This window comes from Gadus morhua, chromosome 5 (assembly GCF_902167405.1).
Source record: "Gadus morhua chromosome 5, gadMor3.0, whole genome shotgun sequence".
Lineage (NCBI taxonomy): Eukaryota > Metazoa > Chordata > Actinopteri > Gadiformes > Gadidae > Gadus > Gadus morhua.
The window spans coordinates 10,229,894-10,255,553 of record NC_044052.1 but is presented as its reverse complement, the minus strand read 5'-3'; the positions used below and the strand labels follow the sequence as shown (position 1 = coordinate 10,255,553).

General features: G+C 48.0%; 3 protein-coding genes across 7 annotated transcripts in view; 1 reads left to right on the top strand and 2 right to left on the bottom strand.

Annotated features, from left to right (window-relative positions):
* Window positions 1–314: 314 nt before the first annotated feature.
* arhgap11a (Rho GTPase activating protein 11A) lies at window positions 315–7,985 on the bottom strand. Of its 2 annotated transcripts, XM_030357202.1 has the most exons (12): window positions 7,383–7,985; window positions 6,499–6,566; window positions 6,296–6,392; window positions 5,676–5,932; window positions 5,387–5,550; window positions 4,537–4,662; window positions 4,349–4,423; window positions 3,804–3,971; window positions 3,552–3,681; window positions 3,329–3,437; window positions 2,446–2,551; window positions 315–2,334 (listed from the first exon to the last, which is right to left on the bottom strand). In XM_030357202.1, the coding sequence occupies exons 1-12, from the start codon at window positions 7,506–7,508 to the stop codon at window positions 851–853; spliced, it is 2,910 nt and encodes a 969-aa protein (XP_030213062.1). In that variant the 5' UTR covers window positions 7,509–7,985; the 3' UTR covers window positions 315–850. The 2 variants fall into 2 exon arrangements, with proteins under 2 accessions (XP_030213062.1, XP_030213063.1); XM_030357203.1 differs by lacking the exon at window positions 4,349–4,423.
* Window positions 7,986–9,144: 1,159 nt separating this feature from the next.
* On the bottom strand, window positions 9,145–13,912 carry actc1b (actin alpha cardiac muscle 1b). The gene is made up of 9 exons (XM_030357201.1): window positions 13,813–13,912; window positions 11,874–12,024; window positions 11,328–11,456; window positions 10,985–11,095; window positions 10,737–10,821; window positions 10,144–10,305; window positions 9,835–10,026; window positions 9,538–9,719; window positions 9,145–9,397 (listed from the first exon to the last, which is right to left on the bottom strand). The coding sequence occupies exons 2-9, from the start codon at window positions 12,000–12,002 to the stop codon at window positions 9,254–9,256; spliced, it is 1,134 nt and encodes a 377-aa protein (XP_030213061.1). The 5' UTR covers window positions 12,003–12,024; window positions 13,813–13,912; the 3' UTR covers window positions 9,145–9,253.
* A 2,100-nt stretch (window positions 13,913–16,012) lies between these two features.
* Window positions 16,013–25,660, top strand: part of eif2ak4 (eukaryotic translation initiation factor 2 alpha kinase 4) — a 28,462-nt gene continuing 18,814 nt past the window's right edge. For all 4 annotated transcript variants that reach the window (XR_003976837.1, XM_030357199.1, XM_030357198.1 and 1 more), the window contains exons 1-20: window positions 16,013–16,364; window positions 16,480–16,595; window positions 16,749–16,851; window positions 16,993–17,166; window positions 17,286–17,366; window positions 17,803–17,945; window positions 18,240–18,340; window positions 18,461–18,618; window positions 18,926–19,467; window positions 19,891–20,006; window positions 20,396–20,550; window positions 21,017–21,483; window positions 21,564–21,633; window positions 21,717–21,806; window positions 21,905–22,027; window positions 22,908–23,012; window positions 24,113–24,176; window positions 24,296–24,375; window positions 24,725–24,826; window positions 24,995–25,045. Coding sequence is in view for 3 of the 4 variants with exons in the window: in XM_030357199.1 (XP_030213059.1) it covers window positions 16,236–16,364; window positions 16,480–16,595; window positions 16,749–16,851; window positions 16,993–17,166; window positions 17,286–17,366; window positions 17,803–17,945; window positions 18,240–18,340; window positions 18,461–18,618; window positions 18,926–19,467; window positions 19,891–20,006; window positions 20,396–20,550; window positions 21,017–21,483; window positions 21,564–21,633; window positions 21,717–21,806; window positions 21,905–22,027; window positions 22,908–23,012; window positions 24,113–24,176; window positions 24,296–24,375; window positions 24,725–24,826; window positions 24,995–25,045 (2,970 nt within the window). In the remaining variant the exon portion in view is untranslated. The remainder of the gene's footprint in view (window positions 16,365–16,479; window positions 16,596–16,748; window positions 16,852–16,992; window positions 17,167–17,285; window positions 17,367–17,802; window positions 17,946–18,239; window positions 18,341–18,460; window positions 18,619–18,925; window positions 19,468–19,890; window positions 20,007–20,395; window positions 20,551–21,016; window positions 21,484–21,563; window positions 21,634–21,716; window positions 21,807–21,904; window positions 22,028–22,907; window positions 23,013–24,112; window positions 24,177–24,295; window positions 24,376–24,724; window positions 24,827–24,994; window positions 25,046–25,660) is intronic.

Genomic DNA, 25,660 nt, shown 5'->3' with positions numbered 1-25,660 from the left:
TCGGTTCAAACAATTCAAATAGGCCTAGTGTCAGCCTCGCCAAATAGCCAGTTTATGACTACTAACGCAGATCTAACCTTCCAAACGTAAGTCTACACAATTGAAGACTGATAATTATAAATACATGGAATAATTTCACATAAACGTTGGCTACCGTTGATAGGCTTATTAGGGCTATTCATGGAGTCGTCATTAGCGTTGCCATTGTCAGGGACATGACAATTTAGCATGTCAGTTTAAAAGCGCTTTTAGGACGCCCCCGTGTGGCTTGTAGCCCATCTAGCCAGTCGTATTTCTGCAAATAAAATAAGATATAATGTCAATCAATATAAGATTTTAATTGGTTGAGCCATTCCAAACAGCATATTCAAAAGGGTGTAAATGTACATGACACAATACCCAGATTAATACTGTATAGCAAAATTCGTTACCAAAATACACTGCTTTGACATTTGATGTAGTGGAAATCCAGTACAATTACTGCAAAAAAAACAACATAATTTTTTCCCTCAATCTTTTTTTTGAAACCACAAGTAAAGTTGATTTAAAACAATTTTAAATTAAAAACTTAATCTAAAGATGAATGTTCTTACCAATTGTACCTTGTCACTTGCTTATTGAAGCAGAACTAAATTAAATGTGTTGAAATGTCCAAGCTTCCTTTAGATGGAAAACTAGAGCAAAACTACATTAAGGCAACTGCTTAGAAGCATCGCATGAAGCAAAAGCACAACAAATTAAGACAATCAGAGAATCCAGGTCAAAATAAATTAAACTCCCAGAAACGGTTTTAAAAGCACCTCTTTACAAAACCTGGACAGTGAACCGAAAAATTGGCACAGAAGACTTTCTACAAATCGATGGGCTTGGTAGCAGACAGCAGTCGGACCTCACTGAGCGGGTTTCTAGGTGAACCCCTGTAATGCTGCACATCCTTATCAGCTACATGCTGCAGACGGGTCTTCCTGCCCTCCGACACGCCCGTCTTACCGACAGGGTCTGAAGAGTCCCTCGCTGTCCTCGACGGCACCTGGTTCGTCACGTCACCCAGAGCACAAACCCTGTGCTTCCGAGCCAACGTGCTGCTGGGCTTCCTCGGCGGCACCGGGGGCGGTATCTTTGCGCCGCCTACTTTGCCCGCGGGCGGCGCGGCTGGTTCTTCTCCCTGGTACGGTTGAAGCTGGGACGCTGAGGGGAGGACGCTCTCCAGGCTTACCGACTTCCCAGCCGGACCGCTCTGGCTGGTGGAGAGCCGCAGGCCCAGCTTGGCTCTCCGGCTGTCGCCCAGGAGGGAGTTGATCCTGCGGACCGACTGCCGCACGGGCGTGCGCTGGAACTTCAGGGGCGTCCGGCCCCCTTTGGCCTTGGCGCCCCTGGGAGAGTACAACGTGAGCGTGTTGAAGTGCTGGATGTGGTCCGCCACTCGAGGCCTCTGAGATTCAGGAGATAGATCTCCCAACACTGGTAGCTGGTTTAGGGCCTCTGTCTTTTCGATCGTGGCACCGTCGCCTTTGTCCTCCTCTGAGGTTTTATTAAAGTCGCCGTGAAAGTCCAGGTTCATTCTACACGGGGTGGACTGTAAGCCGGCGGAGACGCCCAGTTTGAAGTGAGCGGGGCTCTGGATGTCCAGGGCATCGATCAGTTGGCTGCAGTTGATGTGTTGAACTCCCTCATCGGCCTCCTCGCCCCCCATGGAGCCGTTGTTGCAGCTTAAAGAGCCGGCCGCAGCACCACACAGGGAACCATCGGGGGTCTTAACCCCTCGGTTAAAATACAGGCCAGACTCGAACAGCGCACTGTCAATATGCAAAGGAGACAGTGCGGCCAGTTCCATCTGGCTGAAGGTGATGTTTTGGTCATCGGCCAGCTTTCTCTTTGGCGTCGTACGGCCGGAACGCTCGAGGTCTGTAGAAAGTACCCTGAGAGTTGGGGTCTCCGGGGGGGGCATCAGGAGGCTGGCTGAAGGCTGCGTCTGCTCGTCTTCTCTGGGGGTGCCGTCGGCAGGGACTTTGAAACCCTCAGATGGTTGGGTCGGGATGGGAGCCACCTGGGCGTGCGCGAGGGAACCGTAGTTGCTCTCCAGGCTCTCTGCGCTCGAGGCACAACACAGCCTCATGGGTAGGCTCGGCCCTGCGGGAGGCTTGCAGGCCACGATGGCCGGCTCTGAGAAGTAGTTGCTCTTCAGGCCACGGTTCAACGGGGTGTCCGTGAACGACCTGCCACCGAAGGCCCGGGGGCCGTCCGGGGTCTCGGGGCACCATGAGGTCTGCTGGGGGGCCGAGTCGCGGTGAGGGGATAGCAGGTTGTCCTCAGATTTGCTGATGAACTTGGAGCCTACAGGAATTGGATGAGATAGTGGCAGTGATCAATACTGTTTTTTTTTTAATGCTGCATTTAAAAGTCTAGTTCTTTGGATTTATGTGAATTTCAGGAATAAACACTTACTCTTTGACTCCTTTTTAGCAGCGGGGGTGAACTCTGCGTCTCTGGTGGGGCAAAAACTGCTGGTGCTCTCCTGAGTGGCAAGTCGCCAGCCAATGGATACAGATCCCTTTGTCCAATGAGAATGAGAAATGAGAGATGAGATCTACTTGGCTCTTGGGGAAGTCAAGCTAATATTGTATAGCAACAATATAACTAAGAGAGCAGTGAGTATTATGTTGTTAAACGTCCCTGACCGATGTTAAATGTAGTGTTTAAAAGGTTAAGTTATGATTTTTGGTTAGTACTTCAGAGGACAATTAAAATCACTTCGAAGTTTGTTTTTTAGCATTTTTATTAAGTCCAAACTATACATATAAAGTATAATACATTTCCCTGATATAGTATGAATATATTTCTGAACAGCTTATTAAATAAACCTGATTCAGGTTCCTTTTCATTAGAATAATTCTCTCTCAAAACATATTTAATATATTTTTTAGTGGTTTAAGTTTTACAGTGGTTTAATATAATGATAGAACTTAGTGTCTTCAATTGTATGCATCGTATATTGCATCATCAGTTTATCTAGGACCTTTTATGTCATAAAATGTTCATAGCTCCTATTAAACCTCAAACCATGCTTATCGTTAAGACTTTGTTATACACCTATAATATAAAGTACCCAAGCTGACACAGCAAGACAATAAAAGTGCAACTGTGCAATACTGTACCCCATAACATCTCCTAGCGTGCATCATGTTATGCTAATTAGAATACAAATGCAATTCATTTTAAGACCAAAAAAATGCCACAGGGCGATTCATTAAGAGCATGTTATTTTGATTATCCAGGTTTAGAGGACATGATGGTTTGATTGTCAGGTCTTTCGGGCGCCCACACTTACAGCATCTTTGCTGCTCTTTCCCAGGCTGAAGCGCGAGCGGATAGACTTGCGAGGCTCTTCCTTCTTACTGACTTTGGGGGAAAAGCACCCAGCCTTTCCTGATTCAACTCTGGAACAACAATATGAATTTGAAAAAAAAAGGCGATTAATATCGTATTCCATGTGGATGGGCCTATACAGACACACATGTACGCGGTGCCGGTGTTTGTTCAGGAGCCTGTACCTCTGGACGACGTGCCTGCTGCTCAGTCGTCTGCTCTTCCTTCGGGCAGCTGAGCGAACACTGGATCGTGCTGCTGGGGACATGGCATGCTTCGAGGAGGACTTATCCAAAACTCCTGATGCACTGTATGCTGCGAAATAATGACAGGATTGTTTTTTAAAAGATGCATGATCAACATTATGAAAGTCATTGTAAATTAGTAAATTAATCGAATGATTTATTAGTTAAAAATTAAAAAAGGCAAAGCAATACCTGATCCAGGCGTGGAGGCTCCACTGAACAGAGCGTTTGGAAGAAAGTCTAAACCGGTCTTTTTGATGGATCTACGTTTCTTGTTTGAGAATCCGAAACTCTGACCGGATTCCATGGGAAGTTTGCGCTTCGACGGTGTTGCGATCACAGGAGTAGCGGAGGAAAAGACTGGCAGAAATCACAAAAGTACCAGTTTATAATCACAAGCTCGCAGAACTACTTTCATTCTGTCAGAAAGCCAAACTATTTGAATGGAGCCGATGGGAGAAGATTAGTGCAATTGACAGACAAGCAGGCAAAGTCAGTCCAGACAGGCATAACTCATTCCGAGTGGATTACCATCACAGCAAGTGTGCATTCAGCCCAATGGAAGGAAGCACATGTAATCAGCGGAAATACAAAAAAATGGAATTACTGTTTGAATGACAGAGAGAGATTATATTTTAATGAGCAAGCATGATGGCTACAGACATTTTTGCGATCATTCTGCAAGATGCTACATCGTTTGACGGCTTTGACGCACGCGGGTTAACCGCGATACCTACCAAAACTGTCTGTCTGCAAGGTTTTTGTAGGCGTTCTATTAGTTTTTATCTTATTCAGAGCACCATTGACCATATCTGAAACGTGAGACAAACCAAACTACTTACAGAGTACCGATCGGAGCCACTTCAAGCAATAGGTATGGCATTCATCACTGGTTAAAACCTGAGGCTGGATCATATAGTCGTACCTCCTAGGCTACGTCTACGCCTTCTGGAACCCGCGTTCTCCTGCTCCTCGTGGGACGGAGATTGGGAACCTCCGTCACAGCCCATCATGGCGGGAACCTTCTCCATGAGGAACGGTGGCAACATACCTGTACAGCAAGTAGATAAATATACCGCAATATAATCATGCAATCATACATTCATATTAGATCATATGTTTTGGCATCAGGGTTCCCTTAGGCGTAAATTTACAGGCCATTGCTCGACTAGAAATTCACAAGAATATAATCTTGACCGCCATCTGCTGGTGAAGGGTCAGAGTATGTTGGAGCATGGCCTACTGTTGCATAGACTACCACTGCCCTCTTTGTTGCGATAGGCAGGGACACGTACAGGGGCCAGGGGCAAGTGCCCCTTTTATATACTATTTACCCTATGTGGTGGATAGAATCTAACTAACCCAATGACTGTGGGCTTTAACACACACATGGCACGCCTATTACATATGGTTCCCGTAAATTCCAATTCTTTCAGCCATGTTGGCCCAACAAATGGCTAGCAAAAACTATGGTTGGCATGCAAGAGACACACTGTTGCCATCTCCATCATCTTCAAAATAGGAAGAAAAATCGGAACATCAGGAGTGTTATGGATATAAAAGATATCTTCTACAAGTCGTTTTCCAAATGTTCATGCCAGACTTCGGGACAACCACCATTTATGAATACGAGCACCCTGAGCAACACTCTACATCTCCAGAGCGTGCACAGGCCAAAAATATTAGTGGCCAAATGGCGTGCACGTTGAGGAATCCAGTCAGTCAGGTGGATCTGTGAGGTGATTGAGGTGAACGGGTCAGCAATGCGGTCTTACCGAAATCTTTGGAATTGTCTATGAAGCAGCGGATGACTGCCGCCTGCAGCCTGAGGCGTTTCTCCGTGTTGGCGTTCATCTTCTCGCTCCCGTCCCCAGAATGGAGGAGGTTGGGTGCCAGGATCACAGACAGGTTGCTGCTGTCCATCTTGTTCTCTGCACTCCTGGAGAAAGAAAGGGTAGCGAAAAGGGGACCCAGCCGGTTGATTAAACCCCAAAAAAAAGAAAGGAGAAAAGGAAAGTCGTAGACATTCAAACTGATGATTAGAAGATTGCAAGTCGAAGATACCTCAGGGAAACGTTGTGGACGAAGTCAAAAAAGTGACGCAGGACGCTGAGGTTCTTCTCCGACAGAACGCAAGACAGCAGCAGCACGGCCGACGTCCTGTCCTCCTCTGTGGGGAGCTGCTGGGCTTTGAGCAGGGCCTCGTTCAGCTCCGTTGGCAGGATGGGCTCGGGCAGCTCTCTGAAGAACTGCTTCACCAGGCCGGCAATGTCGCAGGGCAGGGCGCCGGATAGGCAGTCCTCGCCCGCATCCAGCTTGGCCTGAACCAGGGGGAAAGAAAACCCAGCGCCGTCGTAAATGGTAAACGGACTGCAATTTTATAGCGCTTTTCCAACCAGTGGCCACTCAAAGCGCTTTACAATATTGCCGGACATTCACCCATTCATGCGCCCATTCCCACACTGACGGCGGTGTCAACCATGCAAGGCAACAGCCAGCCCTCCGGGAGCAGTAAGGGTGAGGCTTCTTGCTTAGGGACACCTCCCACACTCAGCTAGGAGGAGCCGGGGATTGGCCAACCCGCCTGATTCACATGCTGCCCAGTGCCCAGTCGTGTCAGACTTGGGGGTCCCGGGGTCAAGGTCGACCTCTCAATGGCGGGGTCAACCCAGGTCATCACTCACCCTGAGTGCCTTCAGGCGAACAACGGAGCCCGACTTTCTGAACAAGCCCTCTGTGTCTATGTGGGCCGTCAGCTGCATGCAGGCATCCACTAGAAACCTGTGGGAAGGGGAAAACAAACAATGTGTGTCAGATTAAAAAGACAAACTTCAAAATGCACGATTGGGAAATTGCATGAACTTTGAACTGATTGGCTCCCACTTGCCTTGGCACACTGCCATGTTCCATATTATAATATGGAAGGCTCTCCAGCGACATCCCAAAAACCTTGGCCTGCAAGTGGAAAAAAACAAAGATGAACTCCATGATAGTCGGCTGTAAATGAGAAAACCGTTGGCACAGTGCAAACCGTCCAGTGCTCAGCATCAGCCATGTGGTATTAACTCATCAGGTAACACATGGTGAATTCTAGAATTCCAGGTCAAGCATGTGACCAACCCCTGGCAAAACGATTAAGTACAAGGTATGAGCAGGAACAGGGTAGCACAGCCCTTAATCCAAGATATTTTAAGAGCCAATGGAAAATAATTGAAAACAAACTTGGGAAATGAAGGAGGGAAGTTCAATCGTTTTAAGTACAACCCATGCTTTGTTACCAGCTAAATCTTGTGACTGTTCAGCAAGGATTTCTCAAAGGGTTGAGTCAGTATTGCGCGAATGGTAATGGAGACGTTTTAACTTATTTTATAACCTATGGGTTTCTACGGAGTAGTTTCTTGTCCAGCGTCTCTGCAGTCAGTTTCATTCAAATGTCAAGGAAATATGGCCCTTGGGGGATCATACGTGGGCGCTCCATTGTTTGGTAAAAGTTCTACCATTATGTTTAAACTGCCAAACAATGTACACTTATTAACAGGCATACGTTACACAAATGGTTTTCTGAAGGGGAGGGGTGCATGGTTTCAACTATATGCAAATGAGATTAGACAATAACAATGAAGACATCTGTCAGGTCGATGCGTTGAATGTGCTCGAATTTGTAGTTTGATTTAAGTGACTTATCATGCCATAGGCAGATTTACATTTTTCTGGGAATTATTTGTTTAGTGAAAATATAAAAGTATATTGTTTGATATTGGTCCTACTTACCGATTGAGTAGTTACTGCCTTGCTGCCCTGTTTGTTTTTATTCCAATTCTTTATCTTTATTCCACAGGCAGCTCGCAGTTGCTCCACAGCCACCAGACGCATCACGTTTCTCTCCATCTCCTTCATGTGTGCTCCAAGAACCTTCAACTGTATTTGTAGCTTAAGACAAGGTGTCCCTATGCGTTCAACCTTGTTAATCGGGTACAATCAACCAATACACCTTCCAATCCGGTGCGAGTTAGACTTCTTGTGTTTTAAAGCAAACGCAGTTTATAAATGCGTCATATCAGGTGCTGTAAAAACAGCAGACCCGACCAAAACTAGACGCAATATGAACTAAAACTACCGAAGGGTCTTCCAACGTGCATTCCGTTGACTGTGTATAAACCGCAGCTATTTTACGAGATTAACCTCGAAAACGGAGCCTTTGTTCTCGGTTAGCATGTACTCTGAAACAACCAAATACATTGTTACAAAGAAATACAACGCGATCGTCTGTAATCCATCATATATCTTGAATTAAAGCGTTAGCTAGCTAACTACATTAGCTTCGACGAAAGCTCCGTGGCACTTCTTTTCAACGGGGCAACTTCCGCAGATCATTCAAATGGCAGCGCTCCCTACACTCCCCGCTGTGATTGGACAGAGAGGTTTCAACGCATTGCCGATTCGGGCGGAGCTTTCACTTTTGGGCCAATGAGAGCTAAGTACACAGCCCAATTTCCATGGGCGAAACAGTGGTTGAAACCTTCCCACTTTTTCTGATAATTATATTTTCCTTGGAGGGGATCAACACTGCAGCAAAAAAACATTAAATCATATTCGGAATACGTTAATGTAACAACTGTTCTAGAATACCCTACACTAATTATTTTTATTTTATTAGGTCATTGGTTTTCTAAATTGAATAAGCATGAATATGACTGAGATCCTTATAGACATACCATTTGATTCATGTTTCTATGCTGACCTTTACATGCATTTTCGGTTTATATTGTAATGTTGGCCAAAAAAACGTCTATCTTGTTTTAAACAGGCTGGCTCATCCCCAAATTGTGTTAACACACATAGGCCTACTTGTCTTCAGAGGTATGGAGAACACTGTGTCTGGAGAAGCAAAGAGAGCATCTTAACACAGAATACCCGCAAGCAGGTTTGAAAAAAGTGGCTGTTCTAGAATGCAACCGTCCTACCAAATGGGCGTCCATTCCAACCCTCTCCCCCATTGCCATTCCTGGATGTAGAGAGGCCTGTCAATGCAAGCATTCATCCCTCTAAGGCGGGACTCCTACTGCAGAGCACGCTTCATTTGAATCCCCCATGGGGCGTAACCAAATGTTCCTGTATATTCAGTAGAGTGCTGCCCGGGAAGGTCTCAAGGTAGTAGTAGGGGAAAACATATACTTATAGATCTGCTCTTATGCTGGTGGTGTTTGCTTTTCCTCCTGTATACAATTATCCAACACAACTAAATCAACTACATCTGTTCAAATATAGATGGAGCTTGTGTTGAATGCAAAGTAGGATATTGGAATTCATGGTTGAAACTTTTTTTACAGACGTATTTTAAGTCCTTAACACCAACGGTAGAAATGGTAAGGAAGTATTGGCTTGATCCCAATATCGCGTAAAAGTTTAGTTTCTTCCACTTTTAAAGCCATTAACATTGCCGGGATTCACACCAGATTATGCAATAATCTTTCATATCTTTCAACTTGTGTCAGACATCTTTCCTGCACATCAAACAAGTCAACAAGTCATGGAAAGATTCAAGCCTGCTGTCACAATGATTTATTTTTATTACAACAGCACATATATACAGTTGACAAAGACATACAAGTGCTTGTATGCATGGATGGTGTTGTGTGCATTTAGAAGCACTTCCTGTGGACAATGGACGGTCCTGCCTCATCATACTCCTGCTTGCTGATCCACATCTGCTGGAAGGTGGACAGGGAGGCCAGGATGGAGCCTCCGATCCAGACCGAGTATTTTCTCTCCGGGGGAGCGATGATCTACACAAGTTGGAGGAAAAACAAATAAAGAATTGTGTGTTATTGTAAGGTGGTTAGGTCACTATATACAGTACATGCCCTATGTTCTTCAGGCAAGGCTCAAGTAGACGAAATGAGGATGACTTTGGTTGTCCCCTCACCTTGATCTTCATGGTGGACGGGGCCAGGGCTGTGATCTCCTTCTGCATGCGGTCAGCGATACCGGGGTACATGGTGGTGCCACCGGACAGCACGTTGTTGGCGTACAGGTCCTTGCGGATGTCGATGTCACACTTCATGATGCTGTTGTAGGCCGTCTCATGGATGCCAGCGGACTCCATACCTGGAATGGGATTGACACACAAAATGAACCTTCATGATAAAGATATTAAAACTGCAGAGGGAAAGAAAAGAGAATGTAACCGCCAGGCCAGGTTAAAGTAATCCAGGTGACTCACCGATGAAGGAAGGCTGGAAGAGGGTCTCAGGGCAGCGGAAACGCTCATTGCCGATGGTGATGACCTGTCCGTCGGGCAGCTCGTAGCTCTTCTCCAGCGAGGAGGAGGAGGCGGCGGTCGCCATTTCGTTCTCAAAGTCCAGCGCCACGTAGCACAGCTTCTCCTTGATGTCTCGCACGATCTCACGCTCGGCTGGCAAAAACACGTAAAACAATCCCACGTTAACATGACTATGGAGAGGATCATGGAAAGTTTGTGTTGCGGCCACTCAGACGTGAGCCGGACACAGAAGAGCACTGCTGAACACACCAGTGGTGACGAAGGAGTAGCCGCGCTCCGTCAGGATCTTCATCAGGTAGTCGGTCAGGTCACGACCGGCCAGGTCCAGACGCATGATGGCGTGGGGCAGGGCATAACCCTCGTAGATGGGGACGTTGTGGGTGACACCATCCCCAGAGTCAAGCACAATACCTATAACGGACACACACACACACACGCACACAATCACACACACGCACACACACAGACACAGACCGACAGACACAAACAGGCACAAGGAGCCATAATTAACCACGCGTGCCTGAGACTAGTGTGAGGACCAGCTGTCAAAAGGCGAGTAATCTCCCTTCAAACGCGTCATGTCATAAATACATACAATGCTGCTGACATCTGGGCCTCGCACCCTTAGCACTGCCAGCCAGGGCTTAGCACCCATCATTGGCAGTGACAGGGCGATTCCACCCAGAAGACGGATGACTTCAGTGTCACACGATGCCATGCAGTGCATGTCGAGAAGAATCTCTCTGCTGATCTTAACACATCCCACGTAAAGAGAGGCTAAACGATGGCCCTTTGGCTCTGAAGAGGGCTTTAGAGCCAAAGGGAGATGGGAGGGTACGCACCGGTGGTACGGCCAGAGGCGTACAGGGACAGCACAGCCTGGATGGCCACATACATGGCGGGAACGTTGAAGGTCTCAAACATGATCTGCAGGAAAGAAACAGGATGTGAGACACAGAATGTTAGTGAATGTGGCTTTTAATAGATGAAGGTTATCCAGACTCTTTTGCGCGCACCACACAACAGACACAGATGCAAACTTGGATGATTTGAGGCTGTGCAATTGGGGAGGTGTTGGCGTTGAAAGTACCTGGGTCATCTTCTCCCTATTGGCCTTGGGGTTCAGGGGAGCCTCGGTGAGCAGGGTGGGGTGCTCCTCGGGTGCCACACGCAGCTCGTTGTAGAATGTGTGGTGCCAGATCTGTGACCAATACAAATATCCGATGTCAGTGCTACACTCAGCGGTGTGTCACATGACCTCCGTCCAGAATGAAGTCACAAGAATTGGTTGGGTTACGCTAAGACACGATTCTTGTATGATCGTATTCAGACAGGAAGCCACGGTCAACACACATATACACACACACACACACACACACACACACACACACACACACACACACACACACACACACACACACACACACACACACCTTCTCCATGTCGTCCCAGTTGGTGATGATGCCGTGTTCAATGGGGTACTTCAGGGTCAGGATACCCCTCTTGCTCTGGGCCTCGTCACCCACGTACGAGTCCTTCTGACCCATACCCACCATCACACCCTGGGAACCGTCCACACAAAAGCGCAGGTGAGAGGACATATTGGATTAGCCAATAGAGTTCCTTCCATCTCTATTTATCTCTGCTCCTTAGCTTGATTGTATAGTCTACTGAATAACTAAATAATAATAACAATGATGGTACATTGGGGGGCATGGGAGGGGGCTTGTAGGGATTTGAAGCTCTGGCACCATTGCCATTATTACATTTACATTTAGTGCATTTAACTTACAATGATTCATACACCGACGACAGTGTCAACTAAGCTTGTCGGGAGCAGATAGGGTTAGGTGTCTTGCTCAGGGAAAACTCGCCACTCAACGCTAGGAAGAGCCAGGCTTCAAACCAGCAACCTTCCGGTTGCACCTGGTCTCGGCCAACCCCCTTTTATTGAATTTCTCAAGGGTTTGTAGTCCCACCTGATGACGGGGTCTTCCGACGATGGAGGGGAAGACAGCACGGGGGGCGTCATCTCCGGCAAACCCAGCCTTGACCAAGCCGGAGCCGTTGTCGCACACAAGGGCGGTGGTCTCGTCGTCGTCGCACATGATTTGGCTTTGCTGGGGTGGTCTACAGGAGGACAGACAGGAGGAGAGACGAAGAGGGAGGGGACGGAGGTGTTAAGAACAGCTGTCTAAACTCCCTACCCTAGGATTGAGGGAAGGAGCTCAAAGGCCCATCAGGGCTGGCCCCCCGCTGAGCTCTCAGCCCTGTGTTGAGTGGGATTGTACTGAACTGACTTACAGGTGACACAACATATTATACACGACTCGGTCATACAATGTGATGAAACAACAACTATGTCTGTTCCTGTTTTAAAGATCCATCGAAGATGGATGATGATTGAACAATCAGGGTGATTGTTGATGGACAATAAAGTTGTCCCCATCTCCATCAGCATCCACTGTGTTTTTAGAGAGTTGTCAGACATCCCCGCTCAAGTGTTGCCATCATCACGCATATTCAGCAGAAACCACTAAGACAAACCACTTGCCCAGGCTCTATCTATAGAGCGCTAATTAGACATGCCTTTGGCTACTATTTCCGTCCCCGCCTGGTTGTACAAACACTGATACTGTATCTCAAAAGCCTGGAGGATGAGGATTGTTCCTGGGACACTCCAGAGCTGCTGAGGCAGCACCAAAAAGGGGCATAACAGAAGGACCTGGGGGGTGGGACTATTCTGAGCCCTAGCCCCCCCCCCCCTCCCATGTACCTAGGTGGTGATGTTGGTGGAGAGGGGAAACAAGAAGGGTGTCTCTATCTGCAGCTATTTCAGGTTTGGGGGGAGCTTGTCTCAAAGCCAGGCTGGTCGGGTAGCTGTCAGTAAATGGGGACGCTTCTGTTTTACTGCATGCCTCCAAATAGTTTCATTCATTAGACCTCAACCAGCTTTGGTTGCAGTGTCTCCTGGTTTTAATTCACTCAATCCACACTCGCTTTTTTTCTGTGGATGCACTGAAGGCAGATGGGTGTTAGGTGTAGGAAATAGCTGGTGTTTGTATCTTAGTAGGTATTTCAATTTTGTCTCAATGTTTCTGAATACAAGATTTTAGTTCTGGTTCTGATTCTGGTTAGTGCAATAAAAGCACAGATATGTTAACTACTGAAGCAGCTTAGTAAAAGTATATTTTAGCATACATTATACGTAGGAATCATCTTTCTTAAATTATTTAAAAAGTACAAAAAACAACCAATGTTGTGTATATTACATTTCTTGCTCAATGTTTGCTACTTATTACAAAAGAAATAGGCCAGTTGATGCGGTCAAGTGACTTATATGTTCACTGATCACCCAGTAAAGTATATTTAAGGGCATATGGATGTTTGATCTATTTATTTCTTACTAGAAAGTGGATTTCTCTGCAAGAAAGTATCTGCATGCCCTTTTTAATTCAGGCATGAATAGTAATAAAGCGGTAATAGCAATATTTAGTATAAATTGCAACTCACAGTGAACAACATTTAATTGTTCAGTAATGACACACATTTCTTCCTAAACGTAGGCAACATTTTGTCTTCATTGCGCTACACCCAGATTTGCAATCAACCTCATAAATCGTGCTTCATAATTTGCCTCTATTTGTTGATCTACCAATTCAAGACACATTATTGACATTATAAAATGACCATAAAAATTGCATATCATAAAAATGCTGCCCATCATTTACATGAACCTCAAACACAAGTAAACATCCTTCTGCATAAAACATACTGTATCCCAAAGGCCTAGCAGAATATCAATGTTTCCAAAAAGAGGTATGAAAGGAATGAAAAGAGGAAATGAAAAATAAATTGAAGGAGGGAAGCTGAGTTAAAGCAGAGTTAGAAGCTCCATCAAGTCCTGGACGTACTCACCTAGTTGCACGGATAGACGGATGCTTCCACTGGGACAAAGGCCCAGGATTTGAGCAGGCCTTAAATACGTCTGTGGCTGGGTCTGGGGCCCAGGGGGCGGGGCTTAGAGTTCATCACACAAGTCCAAAAAGAGCTGCCAGTAAAAAACATACAGATCAACAAGCCAGTAAACCTTAACGAGTGTCATGAACTAGTAAAAAAGGAATTTGAGCAACATGAGCTAATGCCTCCTTATTCTATTCTAAGATGTTATTGATAATTATTATATAGCTAATAGAATAAGAAATACATTTAAAATTCATGTTAGATGTATTTTTGGCATGTTTTACTTGGTCAAGCAATAATGCTCTCTTCCTTAAGCCTTCAAGCTTAAAGATTTCTAAATATATTGTGTTCAGGGAAACATATATACCTCAAAGCATGACCGAATAACTATTTAATGTAATTATACAGCAGTTATCATGAATACAGGTGAAAACCTAAGAAATTATGATGTCATTCAATGAAGTTGACATGAGGCGTGAACCCATTAAGCCTCCCTTGGCTTACAAACACAATCTGTGATCTCAGTATCATATTCTGCTGCATACCCCTACAATACTATCCGATGTCATCCACCCACCTATCAGATTAGACACCCCAGGATCAACTACTAAATCCCCAGAAGCAACATGACATGAGATGTCTGGTTAAGGAGGTGGATAAACCATCCACATACTCAGAAGACGGAACAGTGTGAGTGTCACTGTGTGTGCGTGCGTGCATGTGTGTGTGTGTGTGTGTGTGTGTGTGTGTGTGTGTGTGTGTGTGTGTGTGTGTGTGCGAGTCTCTCTCTTTATGTGTGTCTGGGTCTGTGTTTGTGTGTGTGTGTGTGTGTGTGTGTGTGTGTGTGTGTGTGTGTGTGTGTGTGTGTGTGTGTGTGTGGGCCTGTGTGTGTGTGTCTGTCAGTATTTGTGTGTGTTTGTGTGTGTGTGTCTGTGTGTGCAAGCACAAAAGTGTGTGTGTGCGTATGTTTGTGTATGTCTGTGAGCGTGTATGATTGTGATCATGTGTGTGAGCGTGTGCGAACAGTGTGTGAGCATATGTGTGTGCGTGCACTGAGCCCACCTAACACAAGCAACAGCTGACGGTAATGCCACTTGGGGTCTGTCTCTGATCTCACTGTCTCAGTGGCTCGCGGCTCTCACTGCCTCGTCCTGATTGGCCCAGCCGTCTCCTTGTAAGGTCATTGTGAGCGCCCCTGTCATTAATGTGCAGCTCACTGAGGCCGCTCCGCGGGGCCAGTGTGTGATATGAGTTCCATATTTGTCCCGCCCAATATCTGCACTTTATCTCCCCTTGGTGTACACTGGACCTTATGAGGTAATACTGTCCTCTGTGCAGCCTCGTTGTAGAGGCATCATTCAATGAGCCGTTGGTATGTCGTGACAACACTCCAGTCCACACATCTGGTAAGGCGAACTGCCCATACTCGAAATCTGAGTGATCCGAACAGGGGTATACTGTTTCAAAAATGTGGCGCCTTTCCGAGTCAATTGGGTGAGACCACAGCGGCCCAGGGGTAGTGAGTAAGGGGTATCTTGGTGGCATCTCGTCTCAGGGGGGAATGTGAAGTTGTACCCCCAAATACTGAAGCCTCCTATTAATAGTGTTTCCTCTCTATCTCCACAGATAGCGGCTGGATGAAGGGGGCTGGACCTGCCATCACAGTGTCTCTCCCTGAACGTCCTGAACGTGGGGGGGGGGGGTTCAAGCTAGCAGATGTGTGTTAGTATGTTTTGAAAGGTGATTATAGGGAGAGAGCCAAGGGGCTAAGTGAAGGCATTGCATGCTCTGTATTTACAGATTTGATTTTTGGCAATATGGCATGCACGCAAAGTTAATATCTTTGCTCTGTAAGATATAGAGATATGCTATATATTTTATTTAAGAAACATAATGGAGATTTGTTTTGAATTTGTGCAATCGCTTACTCCTCAATGCACATCAATTAAATTTGTCCCAAGGCCACTCTCAATTACCCATCCACCAATCATACACACCCTCGAGCCACCCGTATCAGAAATCTGTCAAAACGATCATCATCAAGTCGCTCCATTACTGCAAGAAACTCTGCCAAATTATTTCTGGGTTTGAGTAAGTGTGAAACAGGGCCACCTAGTGGCGGATTACAAAAAAATCACATTGCAGTGACGTTTCTCCTGCGACGGGACGACGTGGAACGCGCCAGAGTTGCTGCGTTGTTTTGGTCGTGTCTACTCCGTGCAGCCTGTATCTAACCTTACAGATCGATCACTTGTGTGCAATTTATATTATCGGAAAGCGTTTGTTTTTTACTTTTCAAACGCTTTCATCGAGCGGATAGCTCTTTCTTCCGGGATGTGAATGTGTGAGCATTGGTGGGATGTAGTTTGGTCAGAAGCATGAATAGTCCGCATACTTTCACAGAAGAACGAGATGACTATTTAGTTCATCAGGAAAACGAACTAGAGGCCCTTTCGTCTATCTTTGGGGATGATTTTAAGGATTTACGAAATAACGATAAATGGAAGGTATTTCATATACAAACATGAAGCTAATGCACACAGTGTGTAGTCGATTTGAGAGTTGTTGTGGCCACCATATGCCAAATCCCTCATGCATTACGGTTGTTTGCATGTACTTCAGATCAAAAGGCCCCCAGAGGTGTACCTCAGCCTCCGACCCAATGGCCTCAACACCGGACAGGAATCCTACGTGGCCGTAGACTTGCAGGTCAAATGCCCAGCCACGTACCCCGATGCGTAAGTACATGCCATGTTCAATACACCACCTGTGCCACACCCACAAGCCATCTGCTAGTGTGAGTGTGAGTATGAACGATGGCGGCAGCTGTCCAGAGAGCAGAATGGGATAGCTATACGTATGTAACCGACTGTGGGTAATATATCCGACAGGCCTCCCCAGTTGGAGCTGAAAAATGCCAAAGGCCTCTCCAATGAAAACCTCCAGTGTCTTCTCAATGAGCTTACCAAGCTTGTGTCGGTGCGGCATGGAGAGGTAGCCACACACACACACACACACACACACACACATACACACACACACACACACACACACACACACACACACACACACACACACACACACACACACACACACACACACACAGATCCTTTAACCGACCGTCCTCTCCCACAGGTGATGATCTATGAGCTGGCCGACCATGTCCAGGGTTTCCTGAGCAAGTACAACAAGCCCCCTCCGAGCTCCTTCCATGAAGAGATGCTGAAGAACCAGCGACGGCATCAGGAGAAGCTGGACCTGGAGGAGAAACGGAGGCTGGACCAACGCCGCAAGCAGGAAGAGGAGACGGTCAGCCGCCGCGCCCTAACCACCAACTGAAGCAGATCCTAGATGGTTTTCTGTGGAATATCTTTTGGGGGGGACCTTGTCTATAGACTAACCTGCATGGCGTCTGTGGGGTTTTCTAGGAGAAGGAGATCATGGCTGAAATCCAGAGAAGGGAGGACGAGAAACGGGAAGAGAAGAGAAGGAAGGAAATGGCCAAACTGGTTTGTTAAAAACTCCCATATTCATGAACAATGGCTCACTGTTCTTAACTTAAATGTTTACATTGATGTGTTGAACACACATTTGTTGCATGAACAGCCAGACTCTCCTGTTGTTGCTGTGTTTATGTGAATGAATGAATGAATGAATATTCCACAAAGATCTCTTCTGTTCGCCTGCAAAACCACTGTTTCTGCCCTATCCGCAGTCATTTGATGTAAGTAAGTGGGGCTGTACTGAAGTAGAACAGCGGCACTGCACTGAAACACAACAAGAATAGACAACACACTTCTACTCTTGCTCCAGGCTGCTGTCATTAGGGTTACCGATCCCAGAACCTTTGCGCTGGGAGTCAAGATACAACCCTATCTTCGGGCCGACATACTGCGGAGATAAGTAGTTAATAAGTTGGATAAATGTGGCGTTTTTTCCCCTCAGGAGCGTCTTGAGAGTATGGAGCAGCCCCCTGCGTCAGACCCCCTGGGGGGCCGGAGCTCACCCAGCTTCACCGGACCAACCCCTGAACCCCCGGACCCTAAGAGAGGCACCCGGCGCCGGACCACCTCCAACACCCGCCACAGGTACCCCCCCCCCCCCCAACCAGACGAGGATAAACATTAGGATGGGTCCATGCTGTGTCACGTGGTACGCATTAGGTCTGAGCTACAACTACTATGCAATATCTATATAAACCTAGTAACTTAATAACCAATGAAGTTATTCATTTTTTTAATATTAGTTATTTTATGAACTTGTTTCATCCTCTTTTAGTTTCTCCAATTTTGATTGCATGCTGTGATGGTCTCAACCTCCCTTCTAAAAGTGTTTAGTGCTCAACGACTAGATACGCTTCTAACCTCGCCTCGCTTTACCAGACGAGAGACATTCAACGAAGACAGCCCTCCCCTGCCCAATCCACTCCTCTTCAACAAAGGATCAGCGGGGGAACTGCTGGTCCATCGAGGGAAGTGCCTGGGTAAGAACGACTCAGTTGGGCCCTGCTGTGTGATTCGGACAGGTGGTTTGGAGTTTGACCCCTGTTAGTCCGCCAGCCATTCTGTGTATTCATGCGTGAAGTCGGAATGTGTCCCTACAGGCGAGAGTGAGCGCCTGGGACGCAGCGTCTACTGCGGGCTGGAGGCCCATTCAGGGGAGTTTGTGGTGGTCTATGAGTGGGCACTGCAGTGGAACAAGAAGATGGGGAAGTTCTTCACCGAGCAGGAGAAGAGCAAAATCGAATACTGTAAAAAGCAGGCGAGTCCCACCAGTGCCAGTTTTTCTCAAAAAACGAGACAAAATGCTGCAGAGCAGCTGTTTGAAATCCAAACACATTTTTTTAAATGATTGTTTATTAGTGCATGCATAATAGTTCCGTCTTACAATAACGGTGCCTAACTTTTTATATTCAGAGAAGTCAGATGATATTTACCTCTCAAAATGGTGTGTGTGTGTGTGTGTGTGTTTGTGTGTGTGTGTGTGTGTTAGTTAGTGTGTCTACAGTACGTGTCTGCATGCCTGTGCGTCTGTTTTATTCACACACGTTGTCCCCCCTCCCCGATAGATCCACGGCGCGGAGAGCGAGCTCAGCTCCCTGCTGCGGCTGGAGCACCCCCACCTGGTGCGCTACCAGGCACTGAGCTCCAGCGAGCGGGACGACTGCCTGGTGGTGGACCTGCTGGTGGAGCACGTGGCCGGCGCCACCTCCCTCAACCAGAGCCTGCTCAGCCAGACCCCCGTGGCCCTGGACCGGCTGCGGCAGCACGCCGCGCAGCTGCTGGCCGTCCTGGACTACCTGCACGCCAACTCGGTGGTCCACAAGCAGCTGGGGGCCTCCAGCGTGCTGCTGGACCCCCGGGGCGGCGTGCGGCTCACGGACTACAGCCTGTCCAAGAGGCTGGGCGACGTGCTGAAGGAGGAGGTGTTCGAGCAGGCCCGCGTGCGCTTCTGCGAGGAGACGGCTCTGCCCGCCCGCACGGGCAAGAAGGGCGACGTGTGGAGCCTGGGGCTGATGCTGCTGGCGCTGAGCCAGGGGAAGGAGGTGAAGGAGTACCCGGTGGCGGTGCCCGCAGGCCTGCCCGACGACTTCCACGACTTCCTCAAGAGGTGGGTCTGAGCGAGTCATCAAGTCAGCCTCTTTGTCTTTATCGCACCTCCGACACGTGACTTGGCCTATTGTGTTTGATGTGGCGCTTTGTGTGTTTTGAAGGGCGCTTCCTCATTCTAAACAGGATTAGAAAGTGGGTCACGCCTACATTTAGTATTTGGTCTGATGTAAAGCTTGTTTGCTTTTTGTTTCACATGCCTATGTTGATAATCCTCCCCCATATTATTCATCCAGCCAAGATGGCAATCGGCTCTTTTAAATAGGAATAATACGATGTAGATTGGGGCGCTTCGAAACCATACTGACAACAGCTTCATAATCGGCGATGTGTGTGTGTGTGCGCGTGCTCATTCGTGTGTCTATGCGTGTGTGTGTGTGTGTGTCTGAGACGATGTATCAACGTTGTGCTGTTCTGACGCCAGGTGTGTGTGTGTGAACGACGTGGACCGCTGGAACACCAAGCAGCTCCTTGAACACTCCTTCCTCAACCCCCCACCACCGAAACCAATCCCCCAAGCCCGGGACTCCAGCCCCGAAGGTACGGCAGGGTCCGCACAGACACACACAGGAAAGACCCGGGAATTATTCATTGAGGAAGTTTTAAGCGTTTATAAATTAATTTAAGCACTTTTGGCTATGTTAACGTGATGGTGAATTTTATCATGAATCCGATATTTGTGATACATCGTAATCATTTAACATTTGTTTAACATTTGTTTACATTCAGCTGACTCCCTTCATCCAAAGTGTCCTCTAACCTTTGTATAGCTCACCCGTCTGAGCGGTGTTGTTGTGGTCTGTCCCCTTCTGAGCGGTGTTGTTGTGGTCTGTCCCCTTCTGAGCCGTGTTGTTGTGGTCTGTCCCCTCCTGAGCGGTGTTGTTGTGGTCTGTCCCCGTCTGAGCGGTGTTGTTGTGGTCCGTCCCCAGTGGAGGCGGAGGACTTCCCGTCCTCGGTGCTGCCCCACAGCCACATCCTCGGCGCCCCCTTCAGCGCCGTGCTGCAGCCCCAGTTCTCCCGCTACTTCCACGAGTTTGAAGAGCTCCAGCTGCTGGGGAAGGGAGCCTTCGGGGCGGTCATCAAGGTACACAAGGTTACATTTACATTTAGGGCATTCAACAGACGATTTTATCCAAAGCGACTTACAATCAGTACATTTGTGTGTGTTTTATTTGGAAGTGTTAGCATGATTATTAAAAGGGTGAAACATGGGTCTGCTAGCGGTTGACACATTTCTCCGCACAAAAGAAGCACAAGGCCAGGGGAGGCTCAAAGCATGCGGAGGTGAATCCTAATAGAATATATTCTTCCTGAAACTGATGACATTTTGGTGTTTCAACCACTTTCTTGATTTCCAGCCGTCTAGCTTTCAGAATTAAAACTTGCTCAAGGTGGAAAAAGAATTGACACAGTCACAAATTTTCCGATCACCCCGTGCAGTACCCCTGCAGTACCCCTAGGGGCACGCGTACCCTCTTTTGAGAACCACTGCTCTACACTATCCGGCCCCTTCCCCATGAACTAACCGCTGTGTTCCCTTCCCCCACCAGGTCAAGAACAAGCTAGACGGCTGCTACTACGCCGTGAAGCGCATCCAGGTCAACCCGGTCAGCAAGCAGTTCCGCCGCATCAAGGGCGAGGTGACGCTGCTGTCGCGCCTCAACCACGAGAACATCGTGCGCTACTACAACGCCTGGATCGAGCGCCACGAGACGCCGCCCGCCGCCTCCAGGTTAGACTGCTCCGACAGCTCCGAGCCCCGCAGCCCCGCCGACAAGCGGGCGGCGGCCCCCGGCCCGGCGCCGGCGGCCAGGGGCCTCTCGCTCGGCCTCAACACCCTGGGCCTCGACGACGGCGTGGAGAAGAACGCCCCGCCCCCCGCGCTGGCCAGCTCGGTGGAGTGGTCCACGTCCATCGAGAGGTCGTCCAGCGCCAAGTGCAGCGGTCGCCACTCCAGCGAGGAGGACGACGATGATGACGACGACGACGAAGAAGACGTGTTCGGGGCGTCGTTTATGTGAGTGTTGCTCCGTTGGTTCTTTGGCGTTTTGGATCCCGAGCGATGGCTGATTATTGGTTGTTCCTCTGTGGATGCAGGCCGTCGGCCTCGGACTCGAGCGACATCATCTTCGACAACGGCGATGAGAGCGCTGAAGACCTGTCAATGGTGAAAACGCGCTGACATATACTTGCTATTTCTCTCGCTTTTATTTAACCATTTTATCAACAGAATTTTTTTTTGGAATGCAGGTCGAACCAAGCAAAAGGCAAGCCGTCGACACGACAGAGAGCACAGACTCGGAGCGATCTACCCTCATCGTACATTACCTGTACATACAAGTAAGGGCACACCCTGTCGGGCTGCGGTACCACCCACTCACCACTAGAGGGTCTCGTTGGCCTGATGAAATAACAACAACAACACCACCACCCCACAGATGGAGTACTGCGAGAAGAGCACGTTGAGGGACACCATCGACCAGGGGTTGCACGAGGACAGCAGCCGACTGTGGAGGCTCTTCAGGGAAATCCTGGACGGCCTGGCGTACATCCACGAGCAGGTCTGCGTGTGTCTCTGTGTGTCAGTCCAGCCCCCTTTTGAGTGTCAGACAGATGGGGTTGAAACACGGTAACACGCCGCCAGAAGTGTGTGAAGTCGAAGCGAGCGCCTCTGTTTCCACTCAGCCCTTGCGTGGCGGACGCGACGCGGAGCGCAATGAATTAAGAGACGGGGGAATAGCTAGCGCCTGGCTTACGGTGTCACGTGCGATCAGGAGAGAGCGCGTGCGGCGGGAGAACGCACGCGCGGGTTAAGTCGAGGTCTGCTTCGGGTTCCTTCCCCTCTCATGCTCCGCCAGCGAAATGACACGATCTTGCTTTCATCTTACATGGGATATGCTTTGACAGTTTCACACCACATAACACAGATGGGAGGTCAAGGAGGCCTTCAGGGTTAATTCTGGGCCTGGGGAGGGATCCCCCTTAGGAATGGCTTTAGTCAACGTACACCGGAACGAGAGGCTCGCTTTCACCGAAGCCCCGGGTTCAGTTATCTGATTAAAACGTGTGATAATCTGTTTGAATTTAGCATACTTAAAACAGTGTAGGTTTGTCACAGGATTAGCGTGACTTTTTAATGCATAATGTACAGTTTGAACCTGTTGGTTATCATGATTCTATCCTTTGTCTTAGATCTTTTAGGTGGTTTAAGGTGGTTTTGTCATTAACACACATTTCACTACTTTCTCACTACTCCTCTCCATGCCTGCTTTCAGGGTGCACTCACACTAGGCCATCTGGCCGTGGCCGTGGCCGTTTTCACACTTTAGATGCTAATGAGCCGACACGCGCTCAACCTCCTCTCTCTTTCTCCTCTCCTACGCTCCTCTCCTCTCCACCCCCTCCTCTCCACCCTATCCTCCACCCCCTCCTCTCCACCAGGGTATGATCCACAGAGACCTGAAGCCAGTCAACATTTTCCTGGATTCCCAGGACCATGTGAAGATAGGAGACTTTGGCCTGGCCACTGACCACAGAGCTAATGTGGTAGGATGGATAGGCTGCCTGCTATTAATATACACTACATATGTAAGGAATAATCACCGAGAGGCCGGGCAATAAACAGTTTGATATGCCCGGCTCGTGGATGGCTTACCGCCCGAGACGAAGTCGAGGGCGGTAACCTTCCGCGAGCCGGGCATATCAAACTGTTTATTGCCCTGCCTTGAGGTGATTATTCCGTTTATTCTACTTCGCGCCGGCCAACATAATAAAACAATTCAAATACTTTAATAATTAGCCCTTTTCTCATTCGTATTGCATGCTTATTAAATGTATGCTCTGTTTAAGTTCATCTCCCTCGAAAAGTAGTTCCCATTAGAACTACGGTGAATAACGTTAGCTCAGCTGTAGGTAACGCGTTTCTATAGCAACCACACAAGGTTGCAACTGATCACTAGTTTAACAACGTAGTTGTTACATTCGTATCAAGTCAGCTTTAATGACGATCGATCAAACATGCACTCCTTGGTTTATTTTTACAACGGACCTCATGTTTGAAATATATGTGATAGAAAACGATACAAGCGGCGTATTGATCTACTGTGCTCAGTCAGCAGCAAGTAGAACCGACAAATCAGCGGGCAATATGCCGGATTGATGCACCCCTCCCAGCCAATCAGAATCGAGCATTCTTAAATGAAGTAGAATAAATATATATATATATATATATATATATATATATATATATATATATATATATATATATATATATACATATCTGTGTTAATTATATTTGAATTAAAACATACAATCAATCAGGTTTTTCAATTTCATCCATATAACTGAGCGTTGGCTCATAATCGTTGTGTACACTCACAAGCCCTAACTTATGATCCTCTTACTTGGAGAACCATGGATATAATGATCCAATTTGTCAACTTATTATCTGTTGATTAAGATGGCTGAATAACTGAATTACACAGACCTCACAACCCTACAGAACGTACGCGATAAACATAATTATAATGTATGAATATACAAATATTATACCTTGATCTGAATTCAAAACGATAATATTGAATTGTCCAGTCTTACTTACACCACTAGGGGGTGCTAATATCCATCTCCTGGTTACTGCTCCCCAGGCTGCAGGTAAACTGGAGCTGGAGGAGACTGGCCCTGCGGTGATGCCTAAGTCGGATCCTTCAGGTAACCAACGGGACTACGCCCGCTCCTTTATCCGCTCTGCGTTCGCACCCTGTCCTGGCAGGGCTCTGCTCTGTTTACTCACCAGCTGCAATGCTTTTGTTCCGTCTTTGCCCTGCCAGGCAACATGACCGGCATGGTGGGGACAGCCCTCTACGTCAGCCCAGAGGTCCAGGGGAACGCCAAGGCCACCTACAACCAGGTACCGCGTCAGTTATTATAGAAGGTCGTGTTTCTTATGTTAACAGATCAGACGGACATTTAATCAATCCCAGATGGGAGCTTCAGGACGTCAACGTTCCCTGATGAGGAATCCCTCCTAGTGACTCCTCACCCCTGGACCACCAGGGGACCAGCGTACATGCATGACTCACAACACAGGGGAGGTTTTCCCGAGGCCCGGCACCGATATGGAGAGCTGGAGAGCCCCGTCCCACATGCTCCATCATGACTCCTAATCCCCTCCCAAAGCGCTCATGCATTCCGCCTCATTAACCCTCCGCAAGACTAACCGCGCTCCGGTGTCCCCCCCTGTCCGCTCCGTCCTCCAGAAAGTGGACCTGTTCAGCCTGGGGATCATCCTGTTCGAGATGTCCTACCGACCCATGACCACTGGCTCCGAGCGGATCTCCGTGATTGGCCAGCTTCGCACGGTCAGTCTCCTGGCTCCACCGTGCCCTTCTGGGAGACTGTGGCGGTGGTGGTGGTGGTGGGGGGTGGGGGGGGGGGTGGTGGTGGGGGGGGGGGATGGGGGGGGGGGGGGATGGTGGGTGGCGGGCTCGTGGCTGTTCACCACATGTCCTTCCTTTGTCTTTCAACAGGAGGCCATTGAGTTCCCGGCAGACTTCGACCAGTACGAGACGGGGATGCAGGTGCGCGGCGAGCCCCTCGTCAGTCTGTTAGCGTGGCGGTCGCCGCGCGTAGCGTCCGTGGTCGACCACAGGCCACATGGCGGCAGTACAGTCATCGCCGTGCCGGGTTTAATCCTCGTTAATTAGGGGATTTATTTAAGGAAGCAATTTAGGGGTTTTAACAACAGTCCTTCCCCCCCCCCCCCCCCCCCCCCTTAAAATAAAACAAAACTCTAAAGGAATTCATTAGTCTCAAGGAAACATAATGAAGTGGGTTACTTAGTGATGCTATGGGGGGGTCGTGGTCCAAACCTCCACTGCAATGAACACGTAAGATTAAGTTAAAAACCTTATCTTACATCCCCCAGATCTGATGCAGCCGGGGGCTTGTGCAGGAGAGAGAGAGCCTGACTAACCCTAACCCTGACCCGTAAATATAGCCCCCCACTCGACGATTAAAACGTTTCCCCCCAGAAGTTGGGGGGAAAAGCCTTCGTAGGCAGGGAACAGCTCAAACACTGTGTTTGGCTTTCCTTTAAATCATGTAGCCTAAGGAAAAAGACGATCTCGAGGCAAAATCCAATGTTAACTCATGGTGTGATATCTATGTTGAAGAAGTTATTCCTGCTCCTGTTC